The sequence below is a fragment of the Montipora capricornis genome, chromosome 7, assembly GCF_036669925.1.
Source record: "Montipora capricornis isolate CH-2021 chromosome 7, ASM3666992v2, whole genome shotgun sequence".
In the NCBI taxonomy this organism is placed as follows: Eukaryota; Metazoa; Cnidaria; class Anthozoa; order Scleractinia; family Acroporidae; genus Montipora; species Montipora capricornis.
The window spans coordinates 2,640,190-2,653,435 of NC_090889.1; the positions used below are offsets into that span (position 1 = coordinate 2,640,190).

Below are 13,246 nucleotides of genomic sequence, written 5' to 3' on the forward strand. Positions count from 1 at the left end.
TTTACCGTAGACAGGATAACCACAACGTACAACGGGTATCCACTTACTATAGGCCCCTTATGAACCAGCACCTTCAGCCCGCCTTACGATAGTTGCGCGCTGACCAATTCAGAATGCCCAGAAGAAAGAAATTCTCTGTAAGCATACCTGAATTTACCTGTTATCGAGCATGTAAGCCGTTTGTAGTGATTTATATGCTTACCTCCTTTTGAGGTGATCCACCTCAATTTCCTTCTCTCTTAACAGTTCTTGTAAACTTTTAACATCCCTATGGTATCTCTCCTTAATCTCGTTCAGGCTTTGTAGGCTTTTTTCATCTCGATACTGCTCCCTTCAAGACAACACCAACAACAACAAAAGACATCGTATTAATAACGCAGACAATTAGCTGGCTTGACTTGAATTTCTTTCGCAGTTCCAAAGATGTCAAAGATGTTTTTGATAAAATCAAATTAAAAGGCCTCGATCACTAGTATGTCCTTACTTGAATCAGTTCTATTCTTTGACCAAACGGAGACGCATTTTTTGTCAATAACTACCATTTTCCTGGTGAAGCTGGAGTTCGCTAAGAGATAACGTATGCTAGACACAAAGTGGCTTTGAAAGTAACAAGAACTCGTTTGCTTTAATAGTTACTTCTCCAATTGAAACTTTTGGCCTTTAATGATTATATTAGCAGTGAAACTGCCAAACTGTCGGGAGGCAAAAGGGTAAAATACAACTGATCTTTCTTAAACTTGCGAGGTATTAAGGTAACTCCCCACCCCCCCCTTTCCCTTCAAAAAAAAAAAATTATTTATATAGCGACATTTTCGTTTACAAACATTAACGTCATATTTCTTTTGATATTCAAATTTACCAACCACGGAACAAATTTTATTGTCACGCTCGTTTGACAATCAGTGAAATGGTTGTTATAATGGCCAAAGCTATGCAAAAAGGATTCCATGGAGTCCCGATTTCTGCAGATTCATTACTTTTTCGCCGGAAGCTCTACAACTGGGCTTCTATAAAGCACTGATTTACATTTAAATCAACTTTTTGGCATAAAAGACGGCCTCCGACGGGTTCATTCGAATGCATCCAGGCTGTGTTGCTCTAGCGAGTGGTATGTTAGCCAATATTATCTGGCAGGTATTGTTAATTAAGGCTAGAGTGGGTATCTAAAGTTTGTAATTTATCGTTCTTGCCTTACTGTCAACCGGATAGCATCAACATAGGGACCCATCAACAGCTTTTTAAAATCTGCATCTTTCCTACACAAAATTTACCCAACTGATCTGTTCAACTGAGAAAATTTCTCCAGAAACTGTGATCGGAGACAAGTAGCCGTGTTAACTGGCAAAGAGAAATTTGACTTCGACCGGCTAGACAAAAGAAGTTGTTTGAACTGAGAGTTTTACCCCTCGACACGAAATTCACGATCAAGTATCGCCGGAAAAGAGGTCTTCCTTGGCAGGCCCATTTGAAGTAAATATGTTTAAAGAGAGCTAACGAGTACAGTAACCGAAATTACCTTAAGTAAAGAAGTAGTCTTTTTGGAGCTATAGCTTCTCGACGGACATGCAGTTTCGCTTAACTTCACAAAATGTAATTGCCAGTTAAATAAAAAAGGTCTTCCTTTCAAGGTTTGTTTGAAGAGAGCTAACATGAAACACCGAAACGAACTTACCTTTGAGTTTGAGTCAACCGTTGCAGTTCTTCCTTCAACCTTTTGTTTTCTTGCTCCAGGATACTTAGTCCTTCGGTCACGTTCTGTGATTGCTCTATTAGAGATTTTACGTTAAAAATCTCGTGGCTTTTATTTGACTGCCTTCCTCCTTCGGCTTGTGCCATACCAGGATACTGAGAACCATAGAGAATTGACATTTTTGCGTAAGAGCCGATCACGAATTGTCTTGCAACACTTTCAAAATATAGAGCTTTCGTAACAACGGCTGCATTCCCGGATGTGGGATCTTCTTGGAACTAAGAGCGGCGGAAGTTAACCATTACACAATCTTTTAAGAATACCGGATGAATCACTGGTAAAGCTTGTTTTCAGGCATCAGTTGTTTGTAGCTCCGAATTATCGAGAAATTCATAGCAAGATTTATTCAAAACACTTAAATTGTGGCGTCTCTTTGCCGTGTCCTAGAGCATAGTATTCTGAGAAATGTTTTTCAGTCAACACAAAATTCAAAAAAGGTCACCGATGTATGTTTGTTTGGCCCGGTATCACACTAATGAAAAATCATTATTGCTTCGACAATAAACTTGTATTTTAACCGAAGTTGTGTGGGATATTAACTGTATTATTTTGGATTATGGATAAGCAATGAGATTCAATGCTTTTTTTGGGAAACAAAGGATGCTTTGTCAACAAGCTGCCAGTACTTTTACAATTATTCACGCAGTCCCGCCTTTGTCACATGACTTCCTTTCTCGGAAGAAAGCTGCGTTCATGAACAAGAGCCGTCAATAGCAATTCTGCTCCAATTTCGGAGGCATTTCGAGGCACCTAGTCGCAGATATGGCATCAAATGGTAAGGATATAAAATAGCACTGACGGAAAAACATGTTCGTATAATTTTGCAACTTCAGTGTCCAGCTATTGTTAGTATCACCTTCCTTGTCATGGAATTATCTTGTGAAGAATGTGGACAATTTCGATCACTGAAAAGCGGTTGAAGCCAGTACATTCTCTTTCCTAGTCTTTTCTATACTTGTTTTTTTTGGTTTTACTGTCAACAAACAGTCTACAAAAAAGGGTAGCAAATTGTATGTCGTCAATCCTAATCGCTCAGACGCTGTTTAAGACATTGCATTATTTTTTGTTAAATATAATTCATGCATATACTTTAAGTGCCTCCAGTGGATTATTTCAGAGTAAGAGAGGCAGGCCGTGTTTCATGTCCAAGATTGCTGAATCGTACTGGTGACTGGATTCATTTAACGGGGACCACATTGTATTCGTGCACCTTGATTAGCATAGCTATTTCGATAGTGAGAAAGTCTTATTATTTCCAATCACCTTGAAATAATTCGTTCACTAAAGACAACTGAGAACATGATGCAACGTAGTCCTACAAAATAACAAGTGGAAATTCACGCAAGACTTCCTGATTCCGGGAATTAGCGGATGCCTGTCGACCTGCAATTTCTGTGTGATTAAAGCTTCCCTATTTTTCACAGAAAAAATAAATTATTTCAGGGCATCGAACGTTAAATTTGGAGCCTCTGGTTTGAAGTGTATGTAATTCGCCTGGCAAGCAAAAGAGTTTTCTATGCCTGCTTTGCTCGCATGTGAAAACAAAGAGAATATTCTGAGTCCCTAATGCTACTTAGCAAATTCGTAGTAACATATTTTAAATTTCAGCTTACTTCTCATTCACGACATGTCAGTTCCTTTTTTCTCCGAAAACCTCATAAACCAGCATGTAAATGTCATGCATACTAATTTTAAGAAGTAATTTAACTCACTATCAGATATCCACAACCCTATCACCCAGAGAGAAAAGCTTGGACTAAGTCACCAGCTCGATAACTGCATTGCCCGCGTGTGCTTGCCCTGGCAATTCTTTATTCGTACTGCAATAGCTCCCCACTTTCAAGTGTTTATATCTTAGATTGATTACGTTATGTTGAACTCTTCGCAAGAAACACTAACGACGACCGCTGGCTCAGTGCTTGGGCATCAGGCTTTCGTGGGGGAGATCGCGGGTTTTCGATAAGGATTCGGGTTCGCAATCGTTCCTTCCAATTCATAAGAATTTGACGGAAAATTCATACCTAAGGCTACTTTTGTTACCTTCCCTGAAAAAAAGACATCGCTTTAGTAGTTCTCAAATTGACTGCTGAAAAGCTCCGTTCATAGAGATGCTCAACTGAACTTAGTTGGTAATTTCGAGAATTATAAAATTTATTTATTTATTTATCCACTTTCACCACAACAGAGAAACAGGCTGTGGTGGGGGTCGCACAACAGAGCGAGGCTCCAAATTAAGCACGCCCTTTTTACCCTCCCAACCATGATATACAACAGAAGACAGACGACAACACGGGGAACTACGTGCCCTACTCTTTGCGACAAGTGTGCGGGTTCTTTTACGTCCCACAGGATTATGAACATTGAAGGGTTGTGAGATGGGACCTCCGGCTTCTCGTCCTTATCCCAAAGAACTAGAGAGTCTAACCATTTGCAGATGTAATTACAAAGGCAGCACTTTCTCCTCAGGTATTTAAAGATCCTGAGTGTTGGTCTAAGTAACTGTTAAATATTTGTTTTTCCAATGGATATTTTTAGATGCGGTGCTGTATTCATCAAAGTCTTCGTACGTGGTCGTCGTTGCAATCGACTTTGGAACAACATACAGCGGATATGCGTTTTCCTTTTTAAAAGAAAAAGGCAAGGATTCCGTTTACATGAACCGAGAATGGCTTAATGAACAAGGGACACGAACCAGCAAGACACCCACGTGCCTTCTGCTCAAGCCTGACCTGTCATTTGATTCATTTGGATACCAAGCAATTGAGAAGTACGCAGATCTCCAAGATGAATCCAATGAGCAACGGTACTACTTTTTCCAGCATTTTAAAATGGCTCTTCACAGCGATGAGGTAATGGTGATGATGGTGATATTGACGCAGTAACGATGATCATGATCGTAATGAATGATTCATGAAAGATAGGAAGATTACAGAATGTGTTTGAACAACTAGACATTGAGAGAACTACAGCAATCAATGAACATGGTTTAGCCAGAGAAACTGAATAATTAGTGACTTTTATAGTTGACGAAAGTTAGCCATCATTAAAACTGCATTTGTACGGTCATTAAGGGAAAAACTTAGTTTGAATTAGCGACTTCTAGTTTTTGTTTACGTATTTATTGTTGGCCTGAGATGTATCGAGCACATTGTGCCATTTTAGTTTGAGACGAATACGTATTGACTTTTGACTTGTCTAATTTATTTATTTATTTGCCTATTTGTGTAATTGTACCTTCCTATTTTGCTAATAATTAACTTAAAGGGAAACCGTCTTCTATCAGTCCCTTCGTTTTCCTCGTGCATTTTTCTCTTTTTTGCAGAACGTCAACGCGGAAACAACAATTACAGCTGTCAATGGAACATCTGTCAAAGCTATGACAGTGTTTTCACATTCAATGAAGTATCTAAAGGATGAGGCTCTGAAAGTGATCGGTCAACGTACTGGAGATGATCAATTTAACGTAAACGACATCCAGTGGGTTTTGACAGTGCCTGCAATATGGACGCCCGTGGCAAAACAGTTTATGAGAGAGGCTGCGTATGAGGTAAGCTGCTGGGGAACGCAATGGACGTATTGATGACTTAAAAACGCAATGCTGTTTTGCAATAAGTACATCCTAGGAAGAAAGAGCATTTGTCACATCTCTCAGAAACCCACTGCCTGGGTTGACCCCACAGTTACCAAGAATAACTGTAAACGATGAATAAATATAGAAACAAAACAATAATTTTAGTAAGAATTATTTAAAACAAAAGAAAGATTACTGACAAGTCAAGAGTTGTTGTTGTTGTTGTTGTTGTTATTTTGTACAAAACTAGATTTGATCGGAGAGTTTTACTTATCGGAAAAAGAGACCCCAGGGTCATAAACACAAGGAATTTTATAGTCATAGCACATCACGTAATAGCGATTCTTTTATTTATTCCCAAGAATTCCATTATTTTATAGGCTGGTTTGGGTTCTTCGAAAAATCCTGAGCAGATAATGATCGCTCTTGAACCCGAGGCTGCTGCAATTTCTTGTCTTGAGAAAAATTTGAGTGACTTCAAATCGGAGGCTGGGACTAGCTCTCTAAGCGGTATCCTAAGTCAACCAAATAGCCATTACATGGTAGTTGATATTGGAGGTAAGTTCGGTGTTTCACCGTTTGAACGATTTCTAGTCACAGACGACTTACGGAGGCAAACGGGCATAGGAAAATAGAGTTTTACTAACTACCTTTATATGTGCACGGTAGTATTTTACCGAAAAGATCGGTGCATAGGACACGTGTTACTGGACGTTTCAATAGGCCATTCCGCTGGAATAAGGCTCTTATGAGACCTAAATTTATTTGTACGAATCGCCCATATAGGGGAAAGGACTCGTTCACCTTTCTGGGTTTCCTCCAATAAATCTCATAAGAATTACTAAAGTGATTCTAGATCTAGATAATCTTTAGATCCATATGATATAATATAATCTTTAGACTACATAATCGTTGTTCTGTTTGTTCTTCAGGTGGCACACTGGATGTGACTGTTCACGCGATACAGAGCGACGGCTCCATCAAAGAGCTGCACAAAGTGACTGGAGGACCGTATGGGGGTATTAAGGTGAACCAAGAATTCGAAATGCTTCTTGAAGAGTTATTTGGAAAAACAAACCTTCAAAATTACCGCCGAAAGCATTGTTCAGATTGGTTATCCCTTATGAATGATTTTGAAGCGAAGAAGCGAGGAGATCGGATTCTGGAAAAGGATGTGATGATTAACATCCGACTACCACGCAGTTTTGTAACCTTGGCGAAAGAAAGCGGAAGGTCAGCCCTGGAACGTCATGGACGTGGCAACATTAAACTAAAGAACGATGAGTACCTTGCTCTCAGCTCTGAGATGATGCAGAAATTATTTCGTCCAACACTGCAGCGCATCAAGGACCATATGAAGGGTTTACTGCAACAGCCTAAGCTCTCAAAGGTCAAAACCATGCTCTTGGTGGGAGGGTTTGCCGACTCTGCTCTTCTCCAAAAGGAAATGAAAAGCACCTATGGCTCTAGTAGGATGAAAGTACTAATACCCAACCATGCTAGCATTGCAGTTGTCCAAGGTGCTGCCCTCTTCGGAAAAAAACCAACGACGATCGCGGAGAGAGTGGTGTCCATCACTTATGGCGCTGATTGCACTCGAAATTTCATCTATGGCGAACATCCGGAGGAGAAGAAGTTTGTAGCAGATGGCATTGAGAAATGCAGCGACATATTCAGTTTATTTGTCAAGGAAGACACATCGGTAAGAGTCGGGCAAAAGGTCACAAGAACATACACACTTCTTCGCGCAAGTGATACGAATATAACATTTTACTTTTTTTCTTCGGACAACCCTGATGCAAAATATACCACAGATCCTGGCATGAAAAATCTAGGTAATGTTATGGTTGTGTCACCTGACACATGGAAAGGCAAAGACAGAGAAATCGTGGTCAGCATGTATTTTGGAGGAACAGAAATAACAGCCGCAGCTTACGATGTCACCAGTGGGAACAATGCCGAAACAAAGATTGATTTTTTGCATCGTTAAACGCAGAGTTGGCGATGGACCCGTTCGGCAAAAGACGTTATCAATATTAAGCTGAACGTTGCCTAATATCGCTACTTTTCATTAACGAAAATGCAGAGTAAATGCTGGTGAATGCTATTTTATTTTCACACGTTTGAATCACTAACTTGTAGTTTAGGTTACACCTTTTAAGAGGGTTTGCTTTCTGTTTTGTAAAGCAGATATTTGAGGTTTACGTGCTTAACTATAAATGAGACATAAATTGAGATTTCCTTTGAACATGCAACAACTCAGCACTACACAGCTGATGTGCAGAGGTTAATGTGATGTCATATTCACTAAGAAATGGAACATAATAGTTAGTTCGACGAATTTACTGGGATAAAGCCTGTAACATATTTTGGCATTTTATTCCCTGTAGAATACAACTGGAATTATAAACTTTTACATGCGTTGTGTTCAATTGTCTCATTCAGTCTCTTTTCTGTATGATCTTTTTCACCTTATCTTCTTTTTATTCAGGGCTTTGCCGGCCGTATGAATGTTGTCGGTCAAATCTGGTCTCAGGTTGAATCCGTTTTTCCCTAGGTTAAATTGGTGATCTTCGTTTTACCCGGCTAGGTTGAGTATGCACTCTACCTAGTTTAAAGCAGCTATCAACCCCCCTCCCCCCCCCCCCCAAAAAAAAGGATTGAAAACACCTATACCTTCCCTCAAGTTCTGTCCTACGAATCTCAACACCTCTTCTTAATGTTTCGTGTCATCTTATCGGTTTCTCTATTCAACATTACAACATAATAAGGGAACAAAGAACTGTACACTGCATTTACCGGTACTCGAATTGGGTCCTTCCAGATCTATAGTTTTGTGTCTTCATCACTCGTGACTACAAGGGCGAATATGCTCAACCCAACACAGTTCTTTTCATTATTTACTTTTTTTTATAATAAGTCAATTGATATCCATGTACAAAAGCTAAATCCCAACCTGACTTGCAAGGCCCTATTCCATCAAGCAACTTTACCACTCGATAATTTATCACTGTAACGTTTGCAATCTTTGACATATCTGGGGCCGGTTGAAAGAAGGCTGGTTAGCGCAAACAGATGGTTAAGAAATATCAAAATCTATAGGTTTCCATGGTATTTAACGCGGCCTGTACTATTGTACAGTTATTGAAAAAACGTTTAGCGCTCCTTTTTAGAACCCTTTATCCCCATCAATCCGTCATAGGATGTATAGTTCAGTGCAAGTACCTTGGTAGTTACAGTTTCCTTGATTCCTTACTAAACACAGGCCTTTTGATATCCAATTCTCTTTTCATTTTGGAATTCCATACATATAGCTATACAATTTATTGGAAGTAAGGTTTCCTATTTCTCTGAAAATGTGTGCCATGGTCTAAGAGCAACACTTGACTCAGTACTGCGATTTTCCGAAAATTAAAAATTGTAGTAAGGAGAACTTGCACCGTGAGAATTCATAACAGAAAGGGTGAAAGTAATCGAGAAAGCCATGGCTACTGTATGTTTTGAGTAGTTATCGCAACTCCTCAGTTTTTCCCTTTATCTTCCCACTTTAGTGGAGCCGACGCGCGGAACGTAGTGGGTATCGCTCGCGGACTGCATTCCAGCGTTCCGGGTCCGAATCCCAGCTCGTGCGTTCAAAAGTTCAGTCAGCTTTACATCCATTCGCGGTGGGTAAAATGAGTACCAGTATTACTGGGGAGAAGTTGTGCATGCAACGGGGTAGGAGTGGCGCTCACCCCTGCCTTCGACTACGGTCGGCCTCTTCTCTTCTTTCTCTTCTCTTTACTCTTTCCACTTGTTTCCAGGGTCTAGACCTTCTGTTTCCATTACGCGAGAGAATGAAAAGGTAAACAAACGGAGGACCCATCCCGGAAACTATGGTTACCGCTGGTGAATAAAACCGACCAAGGTTTCTGAGGAAAATCATGTAAAGGGTAATTTTTTTTAGCCGTTAGAATTTATGCTTGCTACTTTTCAAATTAAGAGAGAACGCAACTCTAGTTTTTCCTCATGTGCCCTCATTAATGAATTAAACAATTGAATATTGATAATTCAGTTCTGGGAACACACAGATCGTATCAAAACAAATCAGTTCTGAGAAAATCAGGAAGCTCATGTCAACCGTGGTTGCTTTCCCTGCTTTTTCTTAGAAAAGGAATGCCATAACAAGAGCGACAATATAATGTAAAAGGATTTCGCATGATGATGAGCAACCTAATGAATCGTTTATTTTTTGGCTTGCGCGCCACTTAAAAGAAAAATTCCGGTCTTCCCAGAAAGTCATCAGTAGAGAGAATCAAGAAGTAGTCTTTCTATTTGGCTAGCGTGCCACTCGAAAGTAAAATTCCGGTCTTTGTAGGAAGTCGCCTGTCTAGAGAATCAAGAAGAAGTCTTTCTAAAACGCCTATGCTCTTTAGTGAAAACGCAATGGCAAATATTGGAAACAATGAGGCCGCGAAAAGGGCAAAGATTTCGGCTTTAGTGGCGTCATTACTAAAGGACCATCGGGAAGCGTTACATTTCATTCCCGACATCTTCGAACAGTTTAATGCTCTTCAAAGGTAAAACAACATTACTCGACTGTTAGTCTGGGCAAGAGTGTTACCTTGGGTTACTACAGTTACTTTATCCCTCAAAAAGTACGTCATGATGGTGCTTAAAAATTTATGGTGAAGTTTGGCCTAAAATGAAAAAGGCACTCAGTATTTCTAGTAAACATCTTATCTTAAATGACAATCCTTAGTTTGTTGATGTACTAAATCCAGCAGAACGGAAAATATTTGATTTGCACAACCCTGGCCATATGCTCCTCTTCTGATTTACAGTTATTTTATGTTTTTTTATCGTTGATCGCAGCAATGAGCACAAATCAACTCTGATCGAAAGGGAAAACAAAGACCTCAAACAAAAAGTGGAATCCTTGTCGCATGATATCGAGGTAAAAAACCAGAGGTAAGGGAATTGATTAGTTTACTTTAACTTCTCTATTCTACTTTTGGGGCGCAATAACTAAGCGCGTGGACAAAAATATTCCTTGTGGGACGAGTGAAAACATTCTGGGCTACATTCATGAGACTTTGAGTAAAAATATAATTTAATTAACAGGAAGTTGTAAGAGCAGGGTTGTCACAGTGGTTGGAATGCTTTGCCTCCACCATTGTGCTCAGGAGTTGATTCCCGGAATCGATACCACTTGTTGTTTGAAGCTGATCTTATTTAGCCTCCTGCGCAGACCTTCTAGTGACTCGTCAAGCAATCTGAGGAAAGATGGCGTGACGAGTCATCTGCGCAGGAGGTTAGCTCGTTATCCGATCTGGTCCAAAAGCCATTTTAATTGTCGCCTGATTTTTCCCTCTGATCTCAAGCGATTTAAAACATTTAATTATTTGAGGAGGCTAGAAAGATTAACTTTAGGCAAAGGTGGGCTTCAAATGAAAAAAAGATGACAGCACTGGCGGTCCTTTCCGTAGGAGTCCCCAATAGTACTGTTGTCATAGAAACGACACGTTATTGCTCAAAACCCACCAAGATTCTGTTTTTGGAAAAAAAAAAACTTTAAAAACCTATGCGCACTAAAGTAGATACTTCGTCCAGACGCATAATGTGTCCCGTGCCCGTCTGTATACTAGACGAATTTAACAGACGCAGAAAAAATGTGTCCAAGTTCGTCCCAGACGATTTATGCGTCTCTAGTATAAAAACGGCCAATGCGACAATTTAGGCCTCAGTGTGCAGTCTGACCTTGGATGTATTAGCAGAAATCCCCGCCATGCTGAACTACGGATATAGGTTGGAGCACGTGCGAGCAAAGCAACTGTTGACTTGTCTTTAAAGATTTGTATCATATGACTCGGCAATCGTCAGAAGGCTTTAATTCGAGTTCCCTTTAAGGTGAACCGTGAAGCATATCACCAAGTGTTTATGCTTCACATTAAAGAACAAATACAAATTCTCAATGGTAATAATTTTTTTAGAATGAAATAGACCTAGTAGGCTACTACTAGAAGGAAATTTTCGCGACAGAGAAAACGAGACCGACATTGCGTGACCCTAAGGTCACTTGAAATTTATCGACAATTTAACCAAGGGCACCCAACGAGAATATAGTTCAAAACCACTTAAACATACCATTGTTAAACGTATTTTGGTATTTAAACGGTAGATATAGGCACATCTTTATCCCCTAAAAATTTTTCATCTGCTCGGATATCCTAGCTGAAAGTCTAGTGATCCGAAAATTATAGGGATCAAAACTTACCTTTTCGAAAATTTCAGCCGGAAAAAGGCTCCCAAAAATTCTAGGGGACCTTTTTAGGGTAAGAATCCGTCTAAAATGGGCAATTGTACCATTTTTTAGATGTTCGATAATCCTAGGACAGGCAGGCAAGCAAGAAATTTTAGAACAAATATTCCGAAAATTCTAGATCTCAAATCGTCTTCCGAACAGATATTCAGGGGCGTAACCACGGGAAGGTTCCAGGGGTTCCGAAACCCCCTCCCCCCCCCCCTCCTATTTTTAACAGTGATTTTATCCCAGCAAGAGTGCAATGGACTCTCGCTTCCTGAAATTCTTCGTTTTGTTCTATGCTTACAATAAGTACAGAGAACGTCACTGTGGTATTTATTTGCGTTTCACTTGCATATTCGGAGACGTGAGACAGAAATCCTGACATTGAAGCAGCGCTGGAGTTTTATGAGAACGACTTTCCTTCTCCTCATGTGGTTGATGTTGAGCTCCTGCGATGGAAGAGAAAGTGGTGCAGCACTGACGATGCCGAGCTTCCCGCCAGTGCAGTTCAGACACTCGCAGCATGCGATCGATAGTTCTTTCCTAATATCCACACCTTGATCCGCATTTTGTGCACGTTGCCGATAACGTCAGCTGAATGTGAACGCTCATTCAGTACACTAAGAAGGTTAAAACATACCTGAGGTCGACCATGTCAAGCGAGCGAGAGTCTGGGCTAGAGTTGATGAACATCAATTACCACCGAGACATAAATATCGAGGAAGTGATAAACACGTTCGCTTAACGGCAACCAAGGCGTCTCCTGCTTACGTAGCGTAAACGCCAAAGTCTTGTACGTACGTAATGTAAGGATTTTAGACCAAAGGTTTTCGTTGGAACCAATTTGGAACCCCCCCTGCAGTCTGCATTTTATATCCAACCCTCATTCTGCATTTTATACTGACCGGTTACTCAGAGTGTAGTTTCCATTTCTTGTTCAATTCATTTTTTTTTTGTCATAAATATATTTTTCTACTTCACTTTTAATTTTAGCCTTAGCCTTGAAAGTTACTATATTAGGCAGTCCCATATGTAAATTTTAGCAAGTAACAGCAAGTAATTAAGTAAGGGGCAGCTTGAAGTAAATACCCAGTATGACATCTTGCAAAGAGAGAAGACAGAAGATGAACCGATCCCCATTCCTTTAGCTTCAGTAGGATTTATAGTTAGGCCAGATACCTTCTCGAAAACATCTAGAAATTCTAAAAGAACAAGTGCTGAATTAATATTTGAAAAAGTCACGGTCGTTTCGTCAGCGTATATTGAAGTACCTTTGTTTCTTCTACCAGGATCCTTTTGCCTTTTATATTATGGTAACATTTTCTCAAATCGCAATTGCTAACACATCCTCATTGAGTCTATGTATAGTCAAAACCCGCAAAAAGGAATCAATTGCCTTCAGGTGGTCTGGCAGCTTCTTTCTACTAGTATATAGGTCTTGAAAAAAAAAACGTTTGTTCCGAAAGCAATACTTTCAATAAGCACCGACGGCCGACAGAAAGTGTCGGCTACTTCGGTCTCTGGTATTTTGTGCAGGTCACAGGTCGTTTTATCAATACAGAAAGTATCCTAAACATTTGTAAAGGCTAACCTTAGGTCTAAACTACAGCTTTTTAGGTCTAAGGTTAGCTTTTATGAA

At 40.0% G+C, this 13,246-nt stretch overlaps 2 protein-coding genes across 4 annotated transcripts in view; one reads left to right on the plus strand and one right to left on the minus strand.

Annotated features, from left to right (window-relative positions):
- Positions 1-2,233, minus strand: part of LOC138057911 (A-kinase anchor protein 9-like) — a 28,901-nt gene extending 26,668 nt beyond the window's left edge. Inside the window, exons 1-2 of the mRNA XM_068903818.1 lie at positions 1,673-2,233; positions 203-331 (exon numbers count right to left, since the gene is read on the minus strand). Coding sequence (XP_068759919.1) covers positions 203-331; positions 1,673-1,869 — 326 coding nt within the window. The 5' untranslated portion in view covers positions 1,870-2,233. The remainder of the gene's footprint in view (positions 1-202; positions 332-1,672) is intronic.
- On the plus strand, positions 1,063-7,735 carry LOC138057910 (heat shock 70 kDa protein 12A-like). Of its 3 annotated transcripts, none has more exons than XM_068903816.1 (5): positions 1,063-1,108; positions 4,286-4,599; positions 5,073-5,297; positions 5,702-5,879; positions 6,254-7,735. In XM_068903816.1, the coding sequence occupies exons 1-5, from the start codon at positions 1,078-1,080 to the stop codon at positions 7,309-7,311; spliced, it is 1,806 nt and encodes a 601-aa protein (XP_068759917.1). In that variant the 5' UTR covers positions 1,063-1,077; the 3' UTR covers positions 7,312-7,735. The 3 variants fall into 3 exon arrangements, with proteins under 3 accessions (XP_068759917.1, XP_068759918.1, XP_068759916.1); XM_068903817.1 differs by lacking the exon at positions 1,063-1,108 and adding an exon at positions 2,383-2,525; XM_068903815.1 differs by lacking the exon at positions 1,063-1,108 and adding an exon at positions 4,036-4,186.
- Positions 7,736-13,246: the final 5,511 nt, after the last annotated feature.

What these genes read in the sequence shown, in the direction of transcription:
- LOC138057910 (XM_068903815.1), top strand. Translation starts at nt 4,126, where the DNA reads ATGGGACCTCCGGCTTCTCGTCCTTATCCCAAAGAACTAGAGAGTCTA. An exon ending in TGAGAGAGGCTGCGTATGAG is followed by an intron (nt 5,298 to 5,701) that starts GTAAGCTGCTGG and finishes ATTATTTTATAG; the next exon opens with GCTGGTTTGGGTTCTTCGAA. An exon ending in CATGGTAGTTGATATTGGAG is followed by an intron (nt 5,880 to 6,253) that starts GTAAGTTCGGTG and finishes TTTGTTCTTCAG; the next exon opens with GTGGCACACTGGATGTGACT.